General features: G+C 44.2%; 1 protein-coding gene across 6 annotated transcripts in view; it reads left to right on the top strand.

Annotated features, from left to right (window-relative positions):
• CSNK1G1 (casein kinase 1 gamma 1) overlaps positions 1-25,154 on the top strand; it is a 292,459-nt gene that overhangs the window by 226,381 nt on the left and 40,924 nt on the right. For 3 of the 6 annotated variants that reach the window (XM_050967442.1, XM_050967446.1, XM_050967444.1), the window contains 3 exons: positions 18,710-18,794; positions 22,020-22,168; positions 24,302-24,409. In XM_050967442.1, coding sequence (XP_050823399.1) covers positions 18,710-18,794; positions 22,020-22,168; positions 24,302-24,409 — 342 coding nt within the window. Of the gene's footprint in view, positions 1-18,709; positions 18,795-22,019; positions 22,169-24,301; positions 24,414-24,958; positions 25,061-25,154 lie in introns of all 6 variants that reach the window. The other 3 variants (XR_007776268.1, XM_050967445.1, XM_050967443.1) reach the window with 3 other exon arrangements.

Genomic DNA, 25,154 nt, shown 5'->3' with positions numbered 1-25,154 from the left:
TGTTCTTGAGAAACGCCTCTTCAGTTTGGCACATTTATGAAGGAAAAGAGGAAGGTGGGCAGTGTGTGAATGTGCATAGGACACCCTCGAAGAACCACAGTTACTGTCAAGTGACTTCTCTTCCTCTGTTTTCAGTTTGTTTACTTTGTTAGTTTAACAGTATTTTGCATACAGTCACTTTCTCCAATTGTTTGAGAGGTCTTCAGAGAGCAACAGGAGAGAGAGAGATACTTTAAAAGTAGGAAAACATGACCAAAAATTGACAAGGGGACTCAAAGGCAGATGTGGTATCTGAATCTACTTTTAACACTTTTTTAAAAAAGAAATTAGATTTCAAGATTACTTTTAAAACACAGTCCTAGTCCAAAAAGTTGCTGCATAAAATATCTTACTCAGACCCTTGTATATTCAGCCAACACTTCTGATTTACATAATAAAAAGAAATACACTATTTTTTTATCTTGTTAGCACTGCAGAGTCAATATCACTTTGGGAGAGTGATTTGGATTCTGTACTGAACAGCATAATTGTTAAATAAATTGCAATTACAGGGGCAAAAATCTATTCTCATTTACACCTTTGAAATCCTGCTGCAGACAGGGTTACATATGGTAAATGAGGGCCATATTGTAGAAGCTTTTGAGTGGAGATGTGTGAGCCAGAAAGAATTTTTCTTCGAGTGCTTGTTCATGTTGATTCCAATCAGGTGTTGTGTGCGCATGTTCACGTTGGCCGGAAGATTTTTCCCTTAGCAGCATCTGTTGGGTCAGCCTTGGCGCACCCTGGAGTGGGGCCCTCACGGCCCCTAATATATAGCCCTACTGATCCACCACCCCTTCAATTCCTTCTTAACACCAGTGATGGTGACTGGGACTTCCATTGGCTCTTGCTCAGCAAGTTTCTTCTCAGTTTCGTTGTATACAGTTAGTTCTTAGTGTTGTTTAAGTTAATAGTGTAGTATAGTATTTGTTGGGGGTTCCCCACATACACTCTGGCTCAGGCACTATGGTATACTGTGGTCCCCAGGCTTCAAGAAACTTCATGGCCTGCACCAAACGCATGCCAAAAAGTGGCCCGTACTCGTTGTGTCTATGGTGCCTGTGGGAGACCCATCAGAAAGATTGTAAGATCTGCCACGAGTTCCATGTGAGAACACTTAAAGAAAGGGAACAGCGGCTCAAGGTGATCCTCGTGGAGGCAGCCCTACGCCCCCACTCTGACCCGGGCTCGAGAGACCCGACCCCAGCTGCAGCGTCCGCTACGCAGAGCACCCTGTCGGCAAGTTCAGTGCCGAAGAAGGACTTTTCCAGGGTGCTTGGCACCGTCACAGCTCCTCACAGGGCCCATCTGACAGTAGGCACTGCTCCCACTCCCCGGTGCCTCAAAAGAAGAAAAACCCGGACGACCATTCTCCTCTGGCTAAGCCACGAGATGTGTTGACCCCAGGCAGGCCACTCCTCGACATCTCCTTTTGGGGCCAGTTGACTCTGGCCCCATCTCGATCACCGGCACCTACGCAGCAGCTGCAGCTCCCGTCCACACCGGAAGCGTACCAGGCTGCTCAGGACCTCCTCCACCTGACAGCACCATTCTCACCTGCCAGGAAGGAACCCTCAGCGCTGACAGAGCCACGTCCTCTGGTACACTCTAAAGGGAAGCCAGCTATGACGTCAAGATGCCTTTGCCTTGTCCATGGGCGCCTACCCGTTCGTACAGAGAGCCTACCAGCTCCCCGAGCTCTTGACAGTCGAGGCAATGTCTGAGACCTCGGAGTCAGAGTCCAACTCCTATCGCTTGGATAGGAACAGAAGTCATAGAGCAAGGTCGGGTAGAGACAGAAAAAGCATCAGGCGTGGCCTCAGCAGTGGTAGAACCCACCTCAGTGGACCTTCTGGACCCGCTGGGCTTTTCACCAGGGCCAGGGAGGAACCCAGGGCCCATGCTCAGCAACATCTTCAGTGGCCTCCACCACTTTCATACTGCCTTCTGCTGTCCATCTGCCCTCGGCACCTACAATCCCAATGCCTTTGCCTCCGGCCCAGTCGTCGACTTCGGCACTGCTCGGTTCCAACTTCGGCACCAGCCTTCATGGCGTCAACACACCTATCTCCCACGCCTGCACCATTGTTGATGTCGACCTCAATGCATGCATCTATGGCCCTGGTACCAATGTTGGTACCGCCCCCCCCCCCAACTCCGGCAGCTCCTGTGAGCATGCCAACACAGCTCCTTCTGGTGAGACTGATGCCATCACCTGTTACATTGCCTATGGCCCCAGCACCGTCATCAGCACCACTTCCTCCAACGCTTCCCCGGGAGTCATGTGACCCCCTCCGGTGCAAATGGTAGGGAGCTTCCACTACCTGCACATGCTTCCTCCTCCTTGTTGTCGAATGAAGTGTTGGCAGGGATGGCCATAGCTCCTGTGTTAGAGAACAACAGAGTCCTGCAACAGTTGCTCCGCAGGGCTGCCCAGGGTGTGGGCATCAAGGCTGAAGAGGTGGTAGAGGAGGTGTATCCCATGGTGGACATCCTAGCACCCTTGGGACCTTCACAGATAGCCTTGACCCTCATAAAGTCGGTTGTGGACACCACTAAAACCTTGTGGCAGATGCCGGCATCCTTGCCACCCACTGCCAAATGCAATGAGCAGCAGTATTTCGTGCCCTCCAGAGGCTTTGAGCATCTGTACTCACACTCACCTCCAGATTCACTGGTGGTAGATGCGGCTAACCAGTGGAAGAAACAGGGTTTCCAAGGTCCTTCCCTCACAATGGGTATTCTTATAACATTTGTGCAGCAATGGCAAAGTTCATGGAGTTCGTCCCTTCGTATTCTCGGTTGCAGTTCATCACCTTGGTAGAAGAAGGGAAACTAGTTTCCCGGGCTGCCTTGCAGACAAATTTAGACACTACAGGTGCTGCCACTAGAAAGATGGCAATGGGGGTGGCTATGCGGCGGGGGGCCTGGCTGCAAGTCTCAGGGTTACCCTACAAGGCCCAGCAAACCATTCACAACCTCCCGTTTGAGGGTGAGACTCTGTTTTCAGAGAAGCAGACAAACAGCTCCCCAGCCTAAAAGACTCCCGAGCCACCCTCAGATCCTTGGGCTTGCATACCCCTGCCACACGGCAGAGACACTTCTGCCCGCAACCTCCTTAAAGGTTCCAGCAGCAGAACCGCCAGGACAGTTCTCAGAGGAGGAACCAAAGTGGCAGAAGGAGGCAACACCCTTCTGCTAATCAAGGTTCTGGCTATCCCAAACCACCCTCTGGCCCTAAGCCGGCCTTTTGAAGGTGCGATCGAAGACAGTGTTCCAGACCAGAGACTGGATCTACCCTGCCTTACCATTTTCCTCCCGACTATCCCCTTTTTACCATGCATGATCCCATATCACATTGGAGCGCTGAGTGCTCCGCACAGTAGAGAGGGGATACTCCATCCAGTTCTGTTCCCTCCTGCCTTCCCCATCCCTCTTCAGGGACCCTTCTCACAAGCAACTTCTCATTCAGGAGATGCCTTCACTCCTAGCACTAGGGGCGGTGAAGGAGGTTCCACTGGAACACAGGGGCAAAGGTTTCTATTTCCTAATGCCAAAGGTGGCCTCAGGCCTATCCTGGACCTGCGCTACTTCAACAAGTTCATGAGGAAACTCAGGTGCCGCATGGTCTCGCTGGCCTCCATCATCCCTTCACTGGACCCAGCAGACTGGTATGCTGCCCTCGACTTGAAGGATGTGTATTTTAACATAACAATCACGGACAACCACAGAAAGTTCCTCAGGTTTGTGGTAAATGGTTTCATTACCAATTTACTGTCCTCCCATTCAGCCTGTCAGCAGCACTTTGAATATTCATCAAGTGCATGGTAGTTGTCGCTGCCTTTCTGTGGAAACATCAGGTATAGGTCTTTCCGTACCTCAGTGGCTAGACGATCGAAGGTCGCACCAGGGCTCAGGTGGCAGCTCAGGTGGCATTTATCAGAGCCACCTTCGAGAATCTGGGCCTGCTACTGAACAAAGCCAAATCAACTCTGTCCCAAGTCCAGGGGATAGAGTTCATAAGAGCAGTACTGGACTCAACATGCCAGACTCAGGCTTCAGCCACTTCAGTTGTGGCTTGCATCAGTGTACAGACCTGCCAGGGACAGCTTGGACAAGATCATGACCCTGCCTCACCATATCCTCGACTTGCTCTGGTGGTGGGCGGACATTCAGCAGGTGTGCTCAGGAGTTCCCTTTGCTGCCCCACAGCCATCCCTAGTGCTGGTGATGGATGCATCAGATTTGGGATGGGGAGCTCATCTGGGGGACTGCAGCACTCAGGGCCTCTGGTCGCGGACAGATCTTCGTCGTCACATCAATGTTAGGGAGCTCAGAGTGGTGCTCCTAGCGTGTCAGTCATTCTGCCCTTATCCAGCAGGTCGATGTGTATCGCTTGTGACTGACAATACGACTGCGATGTTCTGTATCAACAGACAGGGGGGTGCACACTCCTCTCCCCTGTGCCAGGAAGCCCTCGGGCTATGGGACTTTTGTGTAGAAAACTCAGTCAATCTAAAGGCGTTGTACCTTTCTGGGATCCAGAACAAGCTGGCGGACCACCTCAGCAGGTCGTTCCACAGCCACGAGTGGTCCCTTTGCCCGGAAGTCACATGTTCGGTCTTCCAGAAGTGGGGCTGTCCCCTGATCAAACTCTTTGTGACACAACAGGAAGTGTCAGCCGTTCTGCTCCTTCTGGAATCACAGTCCGGGTTCCACAGTGGACTCGTTCCTCCTCCATTGCAGAGGAGCTTTTCTATACGCCTTCTTCCCATACCACTCATCCACAAGGTCCTGCTCAAGATCCATAGAGACCAGGCCCAGGTCATTCTCATAGCACCAGCCTAACCCTGACAGCATTGGTACACCTCTCTCCTAGATATGCCCATGGAAGCCCCGATTACCCTGCCGCTCTTCCTGGACCTTCTCACTCAGGATCATGGGTGTCTCCAATGCGCAAACCTGCAGTCGCTCCATCTCACAGCATGGAGGCTCCATGGCTGAATCAGTTTGAGCTTTTCTGTTCAGAACAAGTCAGACAGGTCTTTCTCAGCAGTAGGAAATCCTCCACTAGCACCACGTAACTGGCCAAGTGGAAGAGATTTTCAGTCTGGTCAGCACAGCGCAACTTGCCCCCCATGCTAGCCTCAGTGCCCCACATTTTGGATTATCTTTTCCACTTGAAGCAGGAGGGTCTCTCCTTGTCTTCTATAAGAGTGCGCCTGGCTACCAGCTTGGCTTTCCATCCTGGGATACAGGGTCCTTCAGTTTTTGCCACTTCCTGAAGGACCTCGACAGGTTGTACCCACACGTCCGCCAACCGGTTCCTGCTTGGGATCTCAACTTGGTCCTCTCTAGGCTCATGGGGCATCCCTTTGAGCCTTTAGCAACATGCTCCCTGCTCTACCTTTCTTACAAGGTCGCATTCCTGGTGGCAATATCTTCAACCCGGAGGGTGTCTGAGCTCACGGCTCTAACATCGAAGCTGCCGTACACCATATTTTTAAGGACAAAGTTCAGCTCAGAACCCATCTGGCCTTCCTTCTGAAGGTTATGTCACAGTTCCACATCAACCAAGACATTTTCCTCCCAGTTTTCTACCCTAAACCTCATTCGAGTAGCGGGGAGAAGAGGCTCCATAATCTAGACATTCGCAGAGCATTGGCCTTTTACATCAAGAGGATGAAACTGTTCAGGAAGTTTGGTACAGTTCTTTGTCACGGTAGCGGACAGGATGATGGGACAGCCTATTTCAACCCAGCGCATTTCATCATGGATTGTGGCCTACATTACTGAGTGCTACAATCTAGCAGGGATTCCAGTGCCCCCAATTACTGGCGCACTATACAAGGGCGCAAGCTTCATCAACAGCGTTCCTGGCTCAAGTCCCCACCCAGGAAATCTGCAAGGCAGCAACGTGATCATCAATACACACTTTGGCCACACACTATGCGATTACTAGACAGGCTAGAGACGATGTGTCCTTTGGTAGAGCAGTACTCCAATCAGTGGACAGCTTCAACCCCACCTCCTAGATTTGGCTTGGGAGTCACCCAATTGGAATTGACATGAACAATCACTCAAAGAAAAAACGGTTACTCACCTTTCTTAACTGTGGTTCAAGATGTGGTGTTCATGTCCATTCAAATACTCACCCTCCTACCCCTCTGTCAGAGTAGCCGACAAGAAGGAATTGAAAGGGTGGCAGGTCGGCAGAGCTATATATTAGGCGCCCTGAAGGCACGACTCCAGGAGTCTCCTATGCCAACCAGACGGATGCTGCAAAGGGAAAAAACTTCCGGCCAACGTGCACGTGCACCCACCTAATTGGAATGGACATGAAAAACACATCTCAAAGAATAACAGTTACAAAAGGTGAGTAACCGTTTTTTCTTTGCACTTAGGTTCTAATTTGAATTTGCAGTACTAGCAATTAGGAAATTCTCTTAACTGAGATTTTGATGACTGTGTAGCAAATCCACTGAGACACAAATATGGTACACACAATGAAATTTCTACAGCACATGTCTAGTAGCACAGGTGTTCTCCACCTTTTTCTTTCTGAACCCCCCACATGTTAAACTTCGCAGCTCACCTGTGCCACAACAACTGTTTTTCTCCATATAAAAGACAGGGCCAACATTAAGGGGTAGCAAGCAGGGCAGTTGCCTGAGGCTTCGTGCCCCAGGGGGCCCTGCAAAACTAAGTTGCTCAGGCATTGACTTCAGCCTCTGTGGGATGGCAGGGTTCTGGGGCAGCTGGGGCTTCAGCCCCTGTGGGGCCATGTAGTTCCAGGGCAGCTGAGACTTCAGCCCCCATGGGATGGCAGGACTCAGGTTGAGAACTGCTACAATAGCAAAGTTAACTCAGCTGCATCATATTTGTATACCGGGGTAGGCAACCTATGGCACCTGTGTCAAAGGCGGCATGCGAACTGATTTTCAGTGGCACTCACACTGCCCTGATCCTGGCCACCGGTCCAAGGGCTCTGCATTTTAATATAATTTTAAATGAAGCTCCTTAAACATTTTAAAAACCTTATTTACTTTACATACAACAATAGTTTAGTTATATATTATAGACTTATAGAAAGACCTTCTAAAAACTTTAAAATGTATTACTGGCATGTGAAACCTTACATTAGAGTGAATAAATGAAGACTCGGCACACCACTTCTGAAAGGTTGCCGACCACTGTTGTATACTATTCTGTGTTCTTCTTTTCCTTAAATATGTAATAAAAAGTAATAATGTTATGTTGGAAGGGGTTAATGGCTGCCATCAATCATGGACCTGACTAAAGTCAATGGGTATAATAAGAACCCTTCAATCAGTCTAAAAGATGAAGCAACTAAATGCCTCTTTGTGTAGTGATAGCTGAAACAAATGAAGCTACCACCCAAGGCACTGGCCAGCATGTCAGGACAAGAGCAGAAGCTAAGCCATGTTGCCTATAGGGTGTCCCTGGGGACTGTTTGCAAATGCAGGGGCTTTGGGATTGATTTGTTGCAACAGTGTGTGTCAGACACAGAAAGCTTGTAAACACCAGGAGAAACCATGAGCATGGCCCTGAGAGGGAACAGAAACAGAGCTCCTTGGGTAACAGGACTAGCTGAAAGTGCAGGCTTGGGGATTATCGACAAGGAAATTCTGTTTGTTCCTACTTCATTCAGAAAAACAGGACTTTGGTTTCATTCTTCGTAAACATGATTTCTCCAGAGAAATAGCTGATTCATATAATCAATTTTTCTTCCTAACTGAAACAACCTGGCAAGACTCTGAATATTGGCTTACTGCCAGTATTGGACCAAGAGATCACACTATCTTAAGTGACACATTTGAGCAAGAATACCAATAAGTACTTATGAAATGAAGTCAGAAAATGAAGTTTTTAATTGCCAGACTTTCTGTGGTCTTAATCATGAATCAATAATATTTTGTTAGAATTTTTACATTTAATTCTTAAATTAAAAGGGAAAAAATTAGTGCTCTTTTAGGATGTAATTTAAAGAGCCTCAAATGTTTTCTTGTCTGAGAAATATCAGGAATATCACTTCTCAACTTCCCTACTTCTGCTGGGGACTCAATGGAAGACGGAATAGAGGTTTGTGGGAAAGACTACTGAGATTAAACTTGAGCTACTGCTTTCCCCGCCATTTGGGGATGCTTAGTTAAACTCTTTGGGTTAAAATTTGTTAAAACCTGTAACACAAACTCAGGTACTCAGCTAAGGTATTTTTCATAGTCATAGATTATAAGGCTAGAAGAGGGTCCACTGTAATCATCAAGTGTGACTTCCTGTATAACAGGCCATAACTCCCCAAAATAATTCCTGGAGCAGATCTTTTCAAAAAACATCTAGTCTTGATTTAAACATTGTCAGTGATGGAAAATCCACAATGACGCTTGATAAGTTGTTCCAATGGCTTATTACTTTCACTATTAAAAAAGATTATATGCCTTATTTCATTCTGAATGTGTCTAGCCTCAGCTTCCAGCTATTGGCTCATAGATAAACCCATCTCTTCTAGACTGAATAGCCTATTATTAAATATCTGTTCCCCATAGAGGTACTTACAGAGTGTAATTAAATCACCCCATAACCTTCTCTTAGTTGAGATAAATAGATTGAGCTCCATGAGTCTATCATTCTAAGGCATGTTTTGTAATCCTGTAATCCTCTCCTCTGCATCCTCTCCCATATATCAATATCCTTCTTGAACTGTAGACAACAGAAATGGACACAGTACTTCAGCAGGTCCTTTAAAACTCTTGGATGCAACTTATCTGGCCCCGCTGATCTAAAAATGTCTAATTTTAGTAGTTGCTGTTTAACATCTTCCTGAGAGACTAGTATAATGGAAAAAGTTATTTGCTATGACTGCATTATCCTTTTTTTCAAATACAGAACTATTTATTGAACACTTCTGCCTTGTCTGCATTATTGATAATTCTACCATTTCTATGTAGTAATGGACAAATACCATTGTTAGGATTCTTTTTGTTCCTAATATACTTTTAAAACTCTCATTGCCCTTAAATCTGCTGGCTATACATTTCTTCTATGGTCCCTTTGCTTCCCTTACCAATTTTCTATCATTCCTACCTTCTGATTTATATTTGTGACTATCACCTTCCACTTTCTTGTATTTGTTATATAAGGTGTTTTTTAATTGATGGGATCAGTATGAGAACCTGATTAGGATAAAATAGAAACCCTGATTACATTTGATAAAAATATTATATATTTCTGATTAAACGTTCTCTCTTTTCTAATGGAGGGTTGGAAAGTCTGTAGCTCAAGTTTCAGTCTATTGTGATCTCACTTTCCCACTCTGGTTTTCCAGTGGGATCTCCATGAAGAGAAGTAAAGCCCTATTTGTGAATGTGTTTTTAAAACACACACACACACACACACACACACACACACACACACACACACACACACACACACACACACACACACACACACACACCCCTTTTAGATACTCTATAAATCATAAAGAAGGAATAAAAATATCAAGAATGTTTTTCTTTGCACTTCTCCTATACTTGTCATTTAAAGTGTTTCTTTGGCCTTTGGTTCCTTGCCCCTTGACTTTGTGGCAATTATTTTTACAATGTTTTGTTCATGAATTCTGATAGGTATATTTGTTTCCACATATTAGTCTCGCTTCCTCCTTCCCTTTTATGATGTATCTAACTTTTGTCATTGGACTCTGTGTTCATTAAATCACTATGTATAATGATACTTTTTTTTTCCCCTCACACAAAATGTTTAAAACCAGACAGACTTTAAAGTAGGTTAGTTTGCTTAGGCTCCCAATTACATGGTTTGTTGTATGTTCAGCTTACTTACGAAATGCAAATGTTTTAACAGACACACTTAGTATTTGAGTCTCCAAGTGTAGATTGATGTGGGAAAAATCATTAAAACACAGGGTAAATTACCCAGGCACCTTCCAACCCTGCAGATGCCCTACCCTTAGAGTGGGAAGGAATGTTGGGCTGTCACAGTTGAACTGAAAGGAATTGGCAGTTACATGTCAATTTTAATTTTATGTATGATCATAGATGCCTACTGCTTTGGGTGTTTTGGAAAAGGTTGATCACTCTACAGTGCCACAAGTCGATATCTGTATGGTTGAAGAATGGCACTTTTTGAAAGATCTATGATCTGATCCATTATTTGAACATTTCAGTGGTTTAAGATTAATGATGAGTGGATGGACTTATTAGGCTGAAGAAGCAATTATTTCCACAGTCACCACATTGACATCTGTCTCCAGATGTTGTATCCTCCTTGAAGCACTTTGTTTTGGGTTACAAGTTCTTAAAACATCACATAGCTTCACCCCAGCCTAATCAATTACAGGCTATTACACTGTGGCCACTTACTGCCTTCCAAGCACTACATCATGGCCAGAGTTGCCTCTGTAGCCATCCTGCCTCTATCTCCCCTTCATTTGCACCGCTCCTCACATGAACTCACTGTCTCCAGTGACCTTTTAAGCTCAAGCCTTTAATTCACTCATCACCAGTTCTCCTCAGGTTAGGAACAGAGTCTGTCAAAAGCAGATCTCAAAAGTCCAAAAAACACACAGTTTTTCAGCTCATCTTCCTTTCTTTAACTCTCACTCCCAGTTTTTATCTGGCCAGGGCTCTGCAGGAGCCACACTTGCTCCTTTTAGCTACTTCTTCCACCAGTCCCAGTTTCACACAGTCTTCTGTTTCCTAAGCTTCCCCAGCTTTCTGTCAGGCTTTCCTACCTCTGGTAGTCTAAGCTACTCTTTCAGCCACATCCTCCCTGGAGCTTTCTGCTGCCTTTTATATTGGAATCACCTGATTTCTCTCAGGTGGGGTTCACCTTGTAATCGGAACTGGCTTAGCCCCAGGGTCTCCAGCCCACAGGCAAACCACCCTGTTACATACACCAATCACTTTTCTGGGAGGAGACTTGCTATAACATACTATGGCCTCGTGTACACATGAGTTATTTCCGAATAACATAGAGTATGGTTTTAAAGCGGAAGAGCTATTCTAGAAAACCTGCGTATGGATGCTCTTATTTCTAAATGAGTGCCTTTTTCCTGATTTAGCTTAATGCACTACCAAAGTTTGTAGACAGGCTCTGAGAGAATGTAAAGGACTTCCTTAAATTAAAGAGTTGATCTCTCCAAGGAAGTGGGGAGGAGTGTGTCTCTACCCGGTGTGGTCTGCCTCATACATTCCCTTACCTGCAGGCCACACACACATTCTTTGACTTCGTCTAAAATAATGCCAGACAGATTATTGTATTTTCCCGCTTCCAGATTTCTCCCACCATAGAGCTTTGTTCTCCCCCTTCCAAACTAAAACCTTGAGGAGAATCCTTTCTAATGCTTACACTGATACTTCTAACATGTTTCATTCATAAAAGGAGTATTTTAAATAACTCTTGAGAAACTGGACTCTGGAACGAGGTACTGAAATGCAGACTGAGCAGCTTTGTTCTTGGGGTAGTGATTGAAGTGGAGTTCACTGCTTCAGGATGGACACGCTCAGAAAATCATAACTGAGTGTGTTACTTCATATTCTTTCCCGGTAACCAGCTATATAGTTAATGTAGTCTAGACAGTAGACAAGTGTGCAGTAAGGGACAGTTAATCACATAGTAAATCAAATGTAGACAGGTTTTGGCAGAAGTGAAAATCTAATGTTAACCAATGTGCCAGAGTCAGGCTGGGGAGCTGCAAGAGAGTGGTGTAAGCCAGATACATTAGTCCTAGAATGATAAAGGCCCTTTTTCAGGGGTGCCATTTTTGCGGGGGACGGGTGGGCTCTCTTTCCCCTCCTTCTGCCCCCCCTCCTGGTTCATACCAGAGGTCTGCTCACAGTGCATGTCTTATCCCCAGAGGAAGCTCATAGACTTTAGGGTCAGAAGGGACCAATATGATCATCTAGTCTGACCTCCTGCACAAAGCAGGCCACAGAACCCTACCCATCCACTTCTATAACAAAACCTTAACCTATGTCCGAGTTACTGAAGTCTTCAAATTGTCGTTTGAAGACCTCAAGCTGCAGAGAATCCACCAGCAAGTGACCCATGCCCCACACTGCAGAGGAAGGCGAAAAACTTCCAGGGCCTCTGCCAATCTGCCCTGGAGGAAAATTCCTTCCCGACCCCAAATATGGTGATCAGCTAAACCCTGAGCATGTGGGCAAGACTCACCAGCCAGCACTCAGGAAAGAATTCTCTGCAGTAACTCAGATCCCATCCCATCTAACATCCCATCACCGACCACTGGGCATACTTATCTGCTGATAATCAAAGATCAGCTGCCAAAGTTAAGCTATCCCATCATACCATCCCTTCCATAAACTTATCAAGCTTAGTCTTAAAGCCAGGTATGTCTTTTGCCCCCACTACTCCCCTTGGAAGGCTGTTCCAGAACTTCACTCCTCTGATGGTTAGAAACCTTTGTCTAATTTCAAGTCTAAACTTCCTAGTGTCCAGTTTATACCCATTTGTTCTTGTGTCTACATTGGTACTAAGCTTAAATAATTCCTCTCCCTCCCTAATATTAATCCCTCTGATATATTTATAAAGAGCAAGCATATCCCCCCTCAGCCTTCTTTTGGCTAGACCAAACAAGCCAAGCTCTTTGAGTCTCCTTTCATATGACAGGTTTTCCATTCCTCGGATCATCCTAGTAGCCCGTCTCTGAACCTGTTCCAGTTTGAATTCATCCTTCTTAAACATGGGAGACCAGAACTGCACACCGTATTCCAGGTGAGGTCTCACCAGCGCCTTATATAACGGTACTAACACCTCCTTATCCTTGCTGGAAATACCTCGCCTGATGCATCCTAAAACCGCATTAGCTTTTTTAACGGCCATATCACATTGGCAGCTCATAGTCATCCTGTGATCAACCAATACTCCAAGGTCCTTCTCCTCCTCTGTTGCTTCCAACTGATGTGTCCCCAATGTATATCTAAAATTCTTATTATTAATCCCTAAGTGCATGACCTTGCACTTTTCACTATTAAATTTCATCCTATTACTATTACGCCAGTTTACAAGGTCATCCAGATCTTCCTGTATGATATCCCGGTCCTTCTCTATGTTAGCAATACCCGCCAGCTTTGTGTCATCCGCAAACTTTATTAGCACATTCCTGCTTTTTGTGCCAAGGTCAGTATTAAAAAGGTTAAATAAGATTGGTCCCAAAACTGATCCTTGAGGAACTCCTCTAGTAACCTCCTTCCAGCCTGACAGTTCACCCTTCAGTACGACCCGTTGGAGTCTCCCCTTTAACCAGTTCCTTATCCACCTTTCAATTTTCATATTGATCCCCATGGTTTCCAATTTAACTAATAATTCCCCATGTGGAACCGTGTCAAATGCCTTACTGAAATCGAGGTAAATTAGGTCTACTGCATTTCCTTTGTCTAAATAATCCGTCACCTTCTCAAAGAAGGAGATCAGGTTGGTTTGGCACAATCTACCTTTAGTAAAACCATGTTGTAACTTGTCCCAGTTACCATTGACCTCAATGTCCTTAACTACTTTCTCCTTCAAAATTTTTTCCAAGACCTTACATACTACAGATGTCAAACTAACAGGCCTATAGTTACTCGGATCACTTTTTTTTCCCTTTCTTAAAGATAGGAACTATGTTAGCAATTCTCCAGTCGTATGGTACAACCCCTGAGTTTACCGATTAATTAAAAATTCTCACTAATGGGCTTGCAATTTCATGCGCCAGTTCCTTTAATATTCTTGGATGAAGATTGTCTGGGCCCTCCGATTTTGTCCCATTAAGCTGTTCAAGTTTGGCTTCTACCTCAGATATCCACCTCCATATCCTCATTCCCGTTTGTGGTAATATCCACCTCCATATCCTCATTCCCGTTTGTCATCCTTCCGTTATCCCTAAGCTCCTCATTAGCCTTATTAAAGACTGAGGCAAAGTACTTATTTAGATATTGGGCCATGCCTAGGTTATCCTTAACCTCCATTCCATCCTCAGTGTTTAGCAGTCCCACTTCTTTCTTTGTTTTCTTCTTATTTATATGGCTATAGAACCTTTTACTATTGGTTTTAATTCCCTTTGCAAGGTCCAACTCTACTTGGCTTTTAGCCTTTCTCGCTTTATCCCTACATGTTCTGACCTCACTAAGGGTCGTTTTCCTTGCTAATCCCACCCTTCTTCCACTCCTTGTAGGCTTTCTGCTTTTTCTTAATCACCTCTCTGAGATGCTTGCTCATCCAGCTTGGTCTACAACTCCTGCCTATGGTTTTTTTCCCCTTTCTTGGGATGCATGCTTCTGATAGTTTCTGCAGCTGCGACTTGAAGTAATTCCAGGCCTCCTCCGCATTTAGATCCACAAGTTCTTCAGTCCAATCCACTTCCCTAACTAATTTCCTTCATTTTTTAAAGTTAGCCCTTTTGAAGTCAAAAACCCTAGTCCCAGATCTATTTTTGTTTATCCTTCCATCTAGTTTGAACTGAATTAGCTCACGATCACTCGAACCAAGGTTGTCCCCTACAACCATTTCTTCTATGAGGTCCTCACTACTCACCAAAACCAAATCTAAAATGGCATCCCTTCTTGTTGATTCTTCAACTACTTGGTGAAGAAATCCATCAGCTATCACATCCAGAAAAATCTGAGCCCTATTATTATTGCTAGCACTTGTTCTCCAGTCTATATCTGGGAAGTTAAAGTCTCCCATGATCACACATTTCCCATTAGTGTTTACTTCATTAAAAACATTAAAGAGGTCTCTATCCATATCCAGATCGGATCCCAGCGGTCTGTAGCACACCCCAAGCACTATCTCAGGGGAGGCTCTAGTAGCTTTCTTTCCCAGAGTGATTTTTGCCCAGTCAGACTCTGTCTTGTCCATTCCATCACTTCTTATTTCTTTACAGTTAACCTCATCACTGATGTACAATGCTACTCCACCACCTTTGCCTTTATTTCTGTCTTTCCTAAACAGCACATAGCCTTCAATACCTGTACTCCAGTCATGACTACTATTCCACCATGTTTCTGTTATCCCTATAATATCCAGTTTCACTTCCTGCACCAGTAGCTCTAGTTCCTCCATTTTGTTCCCTAGACTCCTCGCATTAGTGTACAGACATCTTAATTTTTGCTGTTTGGCTTCACTGACATTCTTTACCCTGTTAGGCACAGACATTCTACCACCAGCATCACCTGTTAGTCTGCTATCTACGCTACCCTTCCTCCTTATGCCAATTCTTCTGTCCACGGCTGTATCCCCTCTTACTTTGTTTACTTCCTTCACAAGGTTAAATTCCGGCATGGAGATCTCCTGGACATCTCCCCCAAATTCCTAGTTTAAAGCTCTCTTAATCAGTTCGGCGAGCCTCCATCCTAGAAGTCTATTTCCCTCCTTACTCAGGTGAAGTCCATCCTGAGAGAACAGTCTTCTGTCCGTAAATGCTTCCCAATGGCCGCACATCCCAAAGCCCTCCTTGTAGCACCACTGCCTGAGCCATCTGTTGATCGCCATAATCTTGTTACACCTTTGTTGCCCTTCTCTAGGAACTGGCAGAATCCCACTGAAGATCACCTGAGTCTCGATTTCCTTAAGCGTCTTCCCCAGTCTGGCATAGTCTCCCTTGATACATTCCAAAGAGTATCTAGCAGTATCATTCGTTCCCACATGAAGGACAATCAACGGATTCTTTCCTGCTCCCGCTAGTATCCTTTTCAGCCTCAGGTCCACATCCTGTATCTTAGCACCCGGCAAACAGCATACCCTTCTGTTCTCCCGATCAGCTCTAGTTACAGGCCTGTCTATCCTTCTCAGTAAGGAGTCTCCAATCACATAGACCTGGCTTTTCCTGGTAACAGTGTGATTCTCCGGTCTATCCCCTGCACCCACTGGCTGCAAGTCCTCTCGATTCCTATTCACCCTTGCAATCCTACTGGGGCTTATATTTGGTGTTGCCTCCATTGACTCCTCCCCTCCTCCTGTAGGACTATCAGCTCTTCTCTTTTTCCTTGCCCTCTCTCCCTCAGCGACCACCTGCTGTGCCCCTTCTTCATTTTCCAACTCTGCAAACCTGTTCCTGAGCTCTATTTCTCCTTCACTGGCCCGTCTTTTCCTCTTCCTGGTTCTCTTAGTCACATGCTTCCACCGTCCACTTTCCTCCCCAAGCAGTCTCTCTTAATTGCAGCACAGCTTCTGCTCTTGGGGTAGGGAGTTTGTTTATAACCAGAGTCAGGGTGATTAAGATAACAAAAGGCTTGTCATTAAATTTAATTTAATTTAATTAAGGATTGTTAGATGATCCCAAAAGCATTGCCAGGCATTCCAGTTAAAAGATAGGAAACAAAGGGTAGGAATACATGGTTAGTTTTGAGACTAGAGAGAGGTCAATGGGGATAAATACTGAGGTGGCAAAATTTGCAGATTATATAAAATTACTCAAGATAGTTAAATGCACAGCTGACTGCAGAGAGTTAAAAAGGGATCGCACAAAGCTGGGTGACTGAGCAATAAAATGGCAGATGAAATTCAGTGTTGATAAATGCAAAGTAATGTACATGGCAAAATATAATCCCAACTATACAATCAAAATGATGGTGTCTAAATTAGCTAAAACAATGAGGAGTCCTTGGGGCACTTTAGAGACTAGCAAATCTGTTAGTCTCTAAGGTGCCACAAGGACTCTTGTTGTTTTTGCTGATACAGACTAACCCAGCTACCACTCTGAAACCTCTAAATTAGCTGTTACCTGTCAAGAAAGAGGTCTTGAAGTCATTGTGGATAATTCTCTGAAAACATCTGCTCAGTGTGCAGTGTCAAACAAAAAAAGTGGACCGTTTTGGGAATCATTAAGAAAGAGATAGGTAATAAGATAGAAAAATCATATTGCCTCTATATAAATCCATGGTATGCCCACATCTTGAATACTGCATGCAGATTTGGACACCCATCTCAAAAAATACATATTGGAATTGGAAAAGATACAGAAAAGGACAACAAGAATTGTTAGGGGTATGGAACAGCTTCTGTCTGAGGAGAGATTAAAGAGACTAGAACTTTTCAGCTTGGAAAAGAGATGACTAAGTGGGGGATATGATAGAGGTCTAGAAAATCATGGTGTGGAAAAACTGAATAAGGAAATATTATTTACTACTTCACATAACCCAAGAACTAAGGGTCACACAATGAAATTAATAGGGAGCAGATTTAAAACAAAAGAAAGTACTTCTTGACAGCATTTCTGTGGAACTCTTCACCAGAGGATATTGTGAAGGCCAAAATTATAACAGGGTTCCAATAAGAACTAGATACGTTCATGGAGGATAGGTCAACCAATGGCTATTAGCCAGGACGGGTAGGGATGCAACACCATGTTCTGCATGTCCCTACCCTCTGTTTGCCAGAAGCTGGGAGTGTGCAACAGGATGAATCACTTGATGATTACCTGTTCTGTTCATTCCCTCTGAAGCGCCTGGCATTGGCCATTGTTGGAAGACAGGATGCTGGGCTAGATGGATGTATCTGCCCCCTGCTGTAACCCACTAGACCCACTCTCCCAGAGCTGAGATAGAACCCAGGAGTTCTGACGGGGTATCTCTCTCTGCAGAGTTAATAACAAAGTAAGAATATACATTACACAATTTTAAATCTAGCCAGTGTCTCTTAAATGATTTGCCACAAGATGTCAGAACACGTTAGTATTAGAGCTGAGTGGGTCTAATATTTATTTAATTTTTTCTTTTATATAAGAATTAGATACAGTGTTCCTGTCTGCTAATTGCTAGGTTATTTGCCAAAAAACTAGTGTTTTCAGGTCTCTAAGTAGCCCCTGGAATCACAGTTAAAGTTGCCCCTCCCCCACCAAAATCTGAAATGTTGCCCCTGCCCTTTTTCCTATAAGCTGATAAGGGGTTAGCTCAGGTCAAATAGGGACACCTGAGTGACCAAAGCTGAATGCCTGTTTAGGGGAAGGATTTGCGCCCCAGGGCCAACAAGAAGAAAACACCTCCCCAGTGAGGGGGTGGGGAAAGGGATTCTCCCTTTTTGTGTTTATAAATTGGTTTCTTTTTGTTTGATGGAGGAGCGTTCCTTGGGCCTGCCCTGAGGCCTACCTTGAACATACTGATAAGAAAATACGGAGAGGGAAGGCAAACACTGTCCAGAGTGGGGCTGATTTACCCCATACCCCGCTAGCGCCAGAGGGGAAAGTGCTAAGTCCGTCAAGACAGAGGAGGTGCCTTGCCACACCAGGTTAACTGAGTAGTTGTTACTTACTGAGCAGCTAGACATTCTGTTACACACACTAAGGTGAGAACCCAAAATGTCTTGTCTAATAGTTGATTTTTAATATATTAAAAACTCATTCTCATGAAGGAGTGATGTACAGCTAGTATCTGTAAGCTTAAACATGTTCTCCCTTTCACATCTTAGCGATACCTTCAGAAACTCTCTAAGTAGTCTTTGCTCATAGCAAGTGAATTGTACAGTAGCTGTTTCATATTTGTGTCTCATAACGTGCAGTTTGGACAAACAGTTCTTCTATCCTGATATGTGCAAGATTCTGTATAAAATACCATTTGTTTTCACCCTCATAGCGAGGTCAGTTACCCTGCTGTTGGATTCTGTCTCTATACTTATGCTTCCTCTTTGTACCCTACAGGCTGACACCTTAAAAGAGAGATATCAGAAGATTGGGGACACGAAGAGAAACACTCCAGTTGAAGTTCTCTGTGAGAACTTTCCAGGTAAGGACCAGTTGGAATTGTTATACCAGTTGTACTGTCTGTGTAAGGTGTCGATTAGGAACTGGACATAACCCATCCTATTGTATCATAGAAGATTAGGGTTGGAAGAGACCTCAGGAGGTAATCTACTCCACCCCTGCTCAAAGCAGGACCAACATATTTGTTCTGTCAGAACATATTTGAATGCTGTTTGTTACATTGCTACTGTCTCTGGCAAACACCTGGAGCTGCCACTGTCAATCCGTAGTATTCTTTGTTCCCTCACTCTTCTACAATCCTTCAGTCCTTACTTGCAGTTAATTGCCAACACAGTCCTTTGTATTGAGGTGGTTGGAGAATGCCTCAAGTGCCTGCTGTTGCTTTTTCTTCTGTGAAGAGGCATACAGACAGCAGCCCCCACTTGGCCATCTTCCAAAAAAGTGTGTCATATTTGTTAATTGCCTCTCTCAAGTGACTGCCTCAGGTATATGGAGTTTATTCTTTGCAGAGCTCTGATATTTTTGAAGCAGTGAAAGAACTGGGTGGTCAACTTAGCAGACCCTGGGTGTCAACCAGGGCAAGTTCCCTCAGCTGGATACTCATCAGGCCACTGGCACTGGCTTCCTCCAGGCCCTGGGGGTACTCAGCTCCCCACCACCCATCAACCCTCTTCCTGCCCTGCCTCTTCCCACCCCTGCTCCACCCCAGGCCCTACCCCACTCCTTCCCCACTGCCCTGGCTCTTCCTTCCCCTACTCCATCCCTTGTTTTAAGTAGCACTAACTTCCCAGCAGGATGTTGGTCAGAAATCCACTGGGTCCCAAGGTGAGATATGCCTTTGCGAGTGGCTGCTCCCTTGTTCTGCCCTCTTCCATCTTCCACAAAGTGGAGCTGCTGCTTCTGGTTGCTGATTTGGAATCTTTGCTGTCCTCCAGGCTTCAGATCAGCGCATAGCATATATATGGCCTGATAGCAGCAACAAGAGAAGGAATTGCCTCTCACACCCCACCCCTGTCCTTTCACCTCAGTGAGTGTGAACTACAAAGCCAATCTGCACCATTTCAGAGTTAATATTGCTAAGCAGGGGCAGTACAGTTTTTCTGTCTGTAAAGTGACTAAATGCAAAAACCATGTTGATGCAACATTAACAGTAGTATTATAGTGGCACCTAGAGGACCAAGCCTCATTGAGCTCTGCACTGTGCAGACAACAGACAAACTGTGCACTTCTAGGGCAGGGACTAACTGTGTGAATTTGAACCAGGCGGTCCCACAGTAACTAACTCCTCAGCACATATAAAGTGCTAAAAAGCTTTCGTCAACAATTAACTGGACTAGTAATCAAAATATTGTATGTGTAAGGTGAGCAAGTTAATGTTACTCATTATGACTGTTGTATGAACAACTTATCCATAATATAACAATTGAATTTTCTGCATACAGTATACGTTGGATGGATTTGCTTTAGTGCTTCCCAACTCTTCCTTCATCATATCATTCATGGTGCATTAACATAGCTGTGTAGTTCTGGGCAGGGACAGTCTTTTTGTTATGTATTTGTACAAAACCTAACACAAAGGAGCCCCAGTCACAGACCGGACCCCAATGTGCTACTGCAATTCAGCTAATATAAATAGGGAATAAATCCCCCCCACCCCCAAGTTACTGCACGCGCATATTGTACATAGCCTTACAGTGCAAACATCTCTACAAGAGCAATATGGTGACTACTCCTGGGATGCTCTCATGCCTTACCTGGCTACTTGAAGTCACTGTATGCCACCACAACAAATACTGTGTGTATGCTGTTGAGACTTAAAATTACATTTATCACAAAAACACACATTTTTATTAATTGTTGCATTAATTGTGCAAAATAGAACTCACATAATTGAATTAAAAATCTACAATCCAGGGGAGGGAAGCAGGTGTCTGGAGCAGGCAGAAAACTTCACCTTTAAGTAGTGTTTTAAAATTGTAGTGCATGTAAAGTATTAATTATTTATTAAAGCTTTTTTTTTCTTTTTTTTTTTTAAAGGAAAGCAGGTAAGCACTGGACAAGATAGTAAAGGCAGTTGTTTCATCACATGATGCTGTGAAAAGGATCAAATGATTCTAAAATTAAAAAAACTCAGCTCATTCAAACATTAAAAGAATCAAAATAAAAGGAAAATATTGCTAGGTTTTGGAGAGAGACTTCCCTGGAGATGCTAGTGTGGGAATGAGAACAGCAGTCAAACGTGGTAGCAGATGGGCTGGCTCAGGAAGGCAATGTGTACTGCCTGGCAAGAGGCCTGTGTTTGATTCACAGGGTCAGATCCTTAATTTACACCAGAGGTTCTCAAACTTGGCGTCGGGACCTCTCAGGGGGTCATAAGGTTATTATGTGGGGGGTCACGAGCTGTCAGCTTCCACCCCAAACCCCACTTTGCCTCCAGCATGTATAACGATGTTAAATATATAACAGTGTTTTTAATTCATAAGAGGGAGTCGCACTCAGAGGCTTACTATGTGAAAGGGGTCACCAGCACAAAAGTTTGAGAATCACTGATTTACACCATCTGAAGATCTGCCCCCCCAGTCTCTTCCTTGCCTGGCCTACGGAGGAAGGGGGATAAGACTGATCTGTCATTGAACAGCTACCATATGTCTTCAACCAACGAAATGATGCTGGCAAGTGACTCTAGGGTGCCGTGTAAGTCAGAAGCATGCTGACTGTGATGTGGCACATAAAGTTGAGGAAAGTGACACACTGGCCAAGCTTCAGGATTGGGGCACGAGGAGGAAGATTTCCAGGAAAATGTGTTTTTGTTGCTTCCATAGCCTTTGATATTGTCAAACTAGCACTGCTTTTATGTATTGTGTGGAGGAGACTTCACCTGCCTGTTCCAGCAGGGGATGCTTTTGTGCGTATTTTTTAATATGTATACTTTACCCACTTCTATTCAAACTCCCCCTAGTATCAGCTCTGCTTTTAAAGATGCACTTTCTCTTACAAGATCACTTTCATCACCGCTAAAGACTGGAAGGCTAAGTTTGCCCAATACCTTGAGAAGCCAGGTGGAGCTATCACAAAGACTCGATCCCACCAGTTGTATTCCTCTCATGCTATAGGGACTTGTAATGTGCACAGAGATATGGCATGAGCAGCAGGTGACTTTATTGTGTGTGCTGCTCTAGGCTTTTAGTCTGGAGCAAGATATTGATGCTCCTTTTTTTTTCCTTTTGTCCTTGCCTTTTTCCAACAGAGGAGATGGCCACATATCTTCGTTATGTCAGGCGATTAGACTTCTTTGAGAGACCAGACTACGATTACTTACGAACTATCTTTACAGAACTATTCGAAAAAAAAGGCTACACCTTTGATTATGCCTACGACTGGGTTGGCAGGCCACTGGTAAGTTTTGTTTGCAAAACAAGCACCCTCCTTCCAGAAATAAGTCTCCTAGTCCCTCGTGGTTGCTTTTCCAGCTGGGTGAGCATATAAGAATTTCCTTTAATAGCCCCGAAAACCAATTGCAGCCTCTAGGTAGGATGGTCTCTTCACCAGCTTTGCACTGATATGACTTTGTAAAATGGCAGTGACTCCCCAAGCAGCTAGGACAAATATTCTATTGAAGTGATGATGTGCTGCAGTTGTGGAATGGAAAACTGAGTGCTGGGTTGGCTTTCCTTCGGAAATCGTAATGGTTCACTCTCCCTGTCAATCAGGAGAATGTGTTTCTTTCTCCTGATGGAAATTAGCACAGGGGATCTTCTGCATCCCTGTTGGAACCTTAAACACTCTTCTCTGTTTGCCTCTGGTTTTACTCCTCCCTCTCTCACTTTCTGATTCAGAACAAGGGCAGTTCTCTTCAAAGCCCATCACACTGCTGTGGAGTGGCTGCATAGATCACAAGGTTCTCCCTCTCCCTCAATGAGCATGCTATAATGAGGCAATCCAACCTGAGTGTCCCATATGGCAGTTGTAGGTCATACCACTGGAACAACTGGCAAATTTTAAAACACATTCATGTGCATATTAACCTTAGCTACAGAGTATTTTGCTGCAGTAACACTTCTTCACACTTCATACACAAGATCACAAAAATCATTACTGGATTGTTTGGCAAATTTGTTTTTAAACTAAGTATTACCCTTCTCAGTCAGGCTTGGATGCTCCTAAGGTTCCATCCCTCAGGACCTTTCTGTTTCAGAACATAGCACCCAAGTCAGTTATGTTTAGGGTGGACTCATAATGAGCCACATTTGCCCTAAGAAGTCGTCAGTAATTAAACTGCTGCTTTCTGTAGTGTTCCAACACTTAACAGGCTGGAGACTGCTGCCCCTGTTACAGAAGGATTAGAAGTCATGGCTTTTAGACGCAGAATCTCCTGCATGTGGACACTTTCATCAAGTTTGGTTTTGTCATGAGAAATAACCTCTCCCATTACAATAATCTGGGGATTCTAAAAAAGGGCAATTCCCAATACCAGTGCGTTTTCAGATTGGTCTTCTAATCATGATGAGGGCCATAGGGGAAAGGGTAAATGCAGAACGCTCACATTCTAGAGTCTAACTCCTTAACTTCCACACTCTCCTTTTCTGAGTGTGCTGTCATTTTTCCCTTGTTCATCAGCTTCTAGCACAAGATTAGTGCCCTGGTCTGTCATCGCCAAACAGAACATGCTTTTAAATTTTGGGACCATCTGTATGTGGAAAAGCTTTGCCAAGAGGCCCACTGATGCCTCTTGGAGAACTCTCATAAAACATATTTATGTAGAATCCATTCTGCTGGTTGCTCATGCAAAGGACAGTTTGTGTCCAAGGTGTATAGCCAGTCACTTACTATGCTTTTGGGCCACTCTGCTTTTGTGGTTTTTACATCAGTACTCAGTCATTATATACATTTCCTATGTTTGCTTATTTTGAACAGTGCCTTCCTTCTAAAAGATAATGTTATTCTCCTTGTAAATCTCATTTCTCTTCACTGATGTTTAATTTCAGAGGCAATGGGCAAAAAGCCCATTTTAAGGCAAGTTTCCTATCACTCCTTTAACTAGTCACCATTGGTTGCTAGGGAGATCGTGAAGTTACAAGATGGGATTATGATTTAGTTGGAAACTGAGCAGATGAAGCCTTAATTAACACATCCTGTTCCTAAAAGTAGGAAGACATGAGATGAGGAGGAAAACAATATGCATAAAACTATCCTTATTTGCAATTGTAATTAACTCAATTTAACCTACACTAAGTGTGCTCAGATACCATGAAGTTGGGTACCTTTATAAATGTATATAATAACAGTATTGTGTTTCAGTTTACCATGAGATGTTAGTGGCTGTAAATGTCCAGCAAGCCTTTGAATCCCACAGAGATTTTACAGCATCTGCTGTGATTTTCTTTGTCAGAACCAGAAGAACCAGAATCCTGGTTCTTCCACACTGAATATGAGCTAGCCTAGTAGTAGAGCCTATGCATGCATGTAGATTGGGAGTGGAGCCTAACCAAGGCATTGGTTTCAATGTATAATGGGTGCTTTATTTTGCAGCCTACTCCAGTGGGGTCCATTCCTGTAGATTCTGGGGCATCTGCAATAACAAGAGACAGCCACGCACATAGGGATCGACCGTCACAGCAACATGCTCTTCGAAATCCGGTGCGTTACTTACCACTGTCTTTGCTTTAGTGTATTCCCATAATGCCTTCTCCAGCCCCTGTTTGTGTGGAGGGAAAGAGGAGTAAAAATCTCTGGTGAAGTTAATTTCTTAAGGAAATTTAATATACATAAAGTAAAGGCTTAAAACACTCCCATTAACAGAAGTAGGTGAGTGTTTTATTCCACCCTCCATCCACCTATGGGATGTCCGGAGACCATTGATGTTGACGCTTTCCTCGCTTCCAGCAAGTAAATTTCCTCTTAATTTAGGAAGATTATAGTTTGAACTGAATTTTATTTTCTGTGAGAAAAATTGCTGACATGCTGTTTATTGCAATAGAATTGAGAAGGTGCATGACCTGGCTGTATGGATTTAAAGGTCTACCGTTTCAAGTGAATCATTTTTCTTCTAGTTTGTATTTAAAATTTATTATTTTTTTACTCTAGAAGGTTGCTGGACTCTATTCCCCAATTTAAAGATAAAAAGTCAGTCTATGACGTTCTCCATTCTTTTCCTTAATGTCTTTTTCATATTTCATTCCTGTTGAGAGTTTGGATTTTCCATGTTCATGCAGAACATATCAGAAGTTCAGCAGATCGCTGGAACTACTAGTTCCTTGTTAGAGCTGTTGGTACTCCATACCTCCCACAGTGAGTGGTTCTCGGCTCGCTGGGCCTTTCTCTCCACCTGCATGCTTCTTTTGTTAAAGTCCCTACCCCACAGACTGTGTCCTCAGCTATTCCA

Source organism: Gopherus flavomarginatus, chromosome 9, assembly GCF_025201925.1.
Source record: "Gopherus flavomarginatus isolate rGopFla2 chromosome 9, rGopFla2.mat.asm, whole genome shotgun sequence".
Lineage (NCBI taxonomy): Eukaryota > Metazoa > Chordata > Testudines > Testudinidae > Gopherus > Gopherus flavomarginatus.
This window is presented reverse-complemented; position numbering and strand designations above follow the sequence as displayed.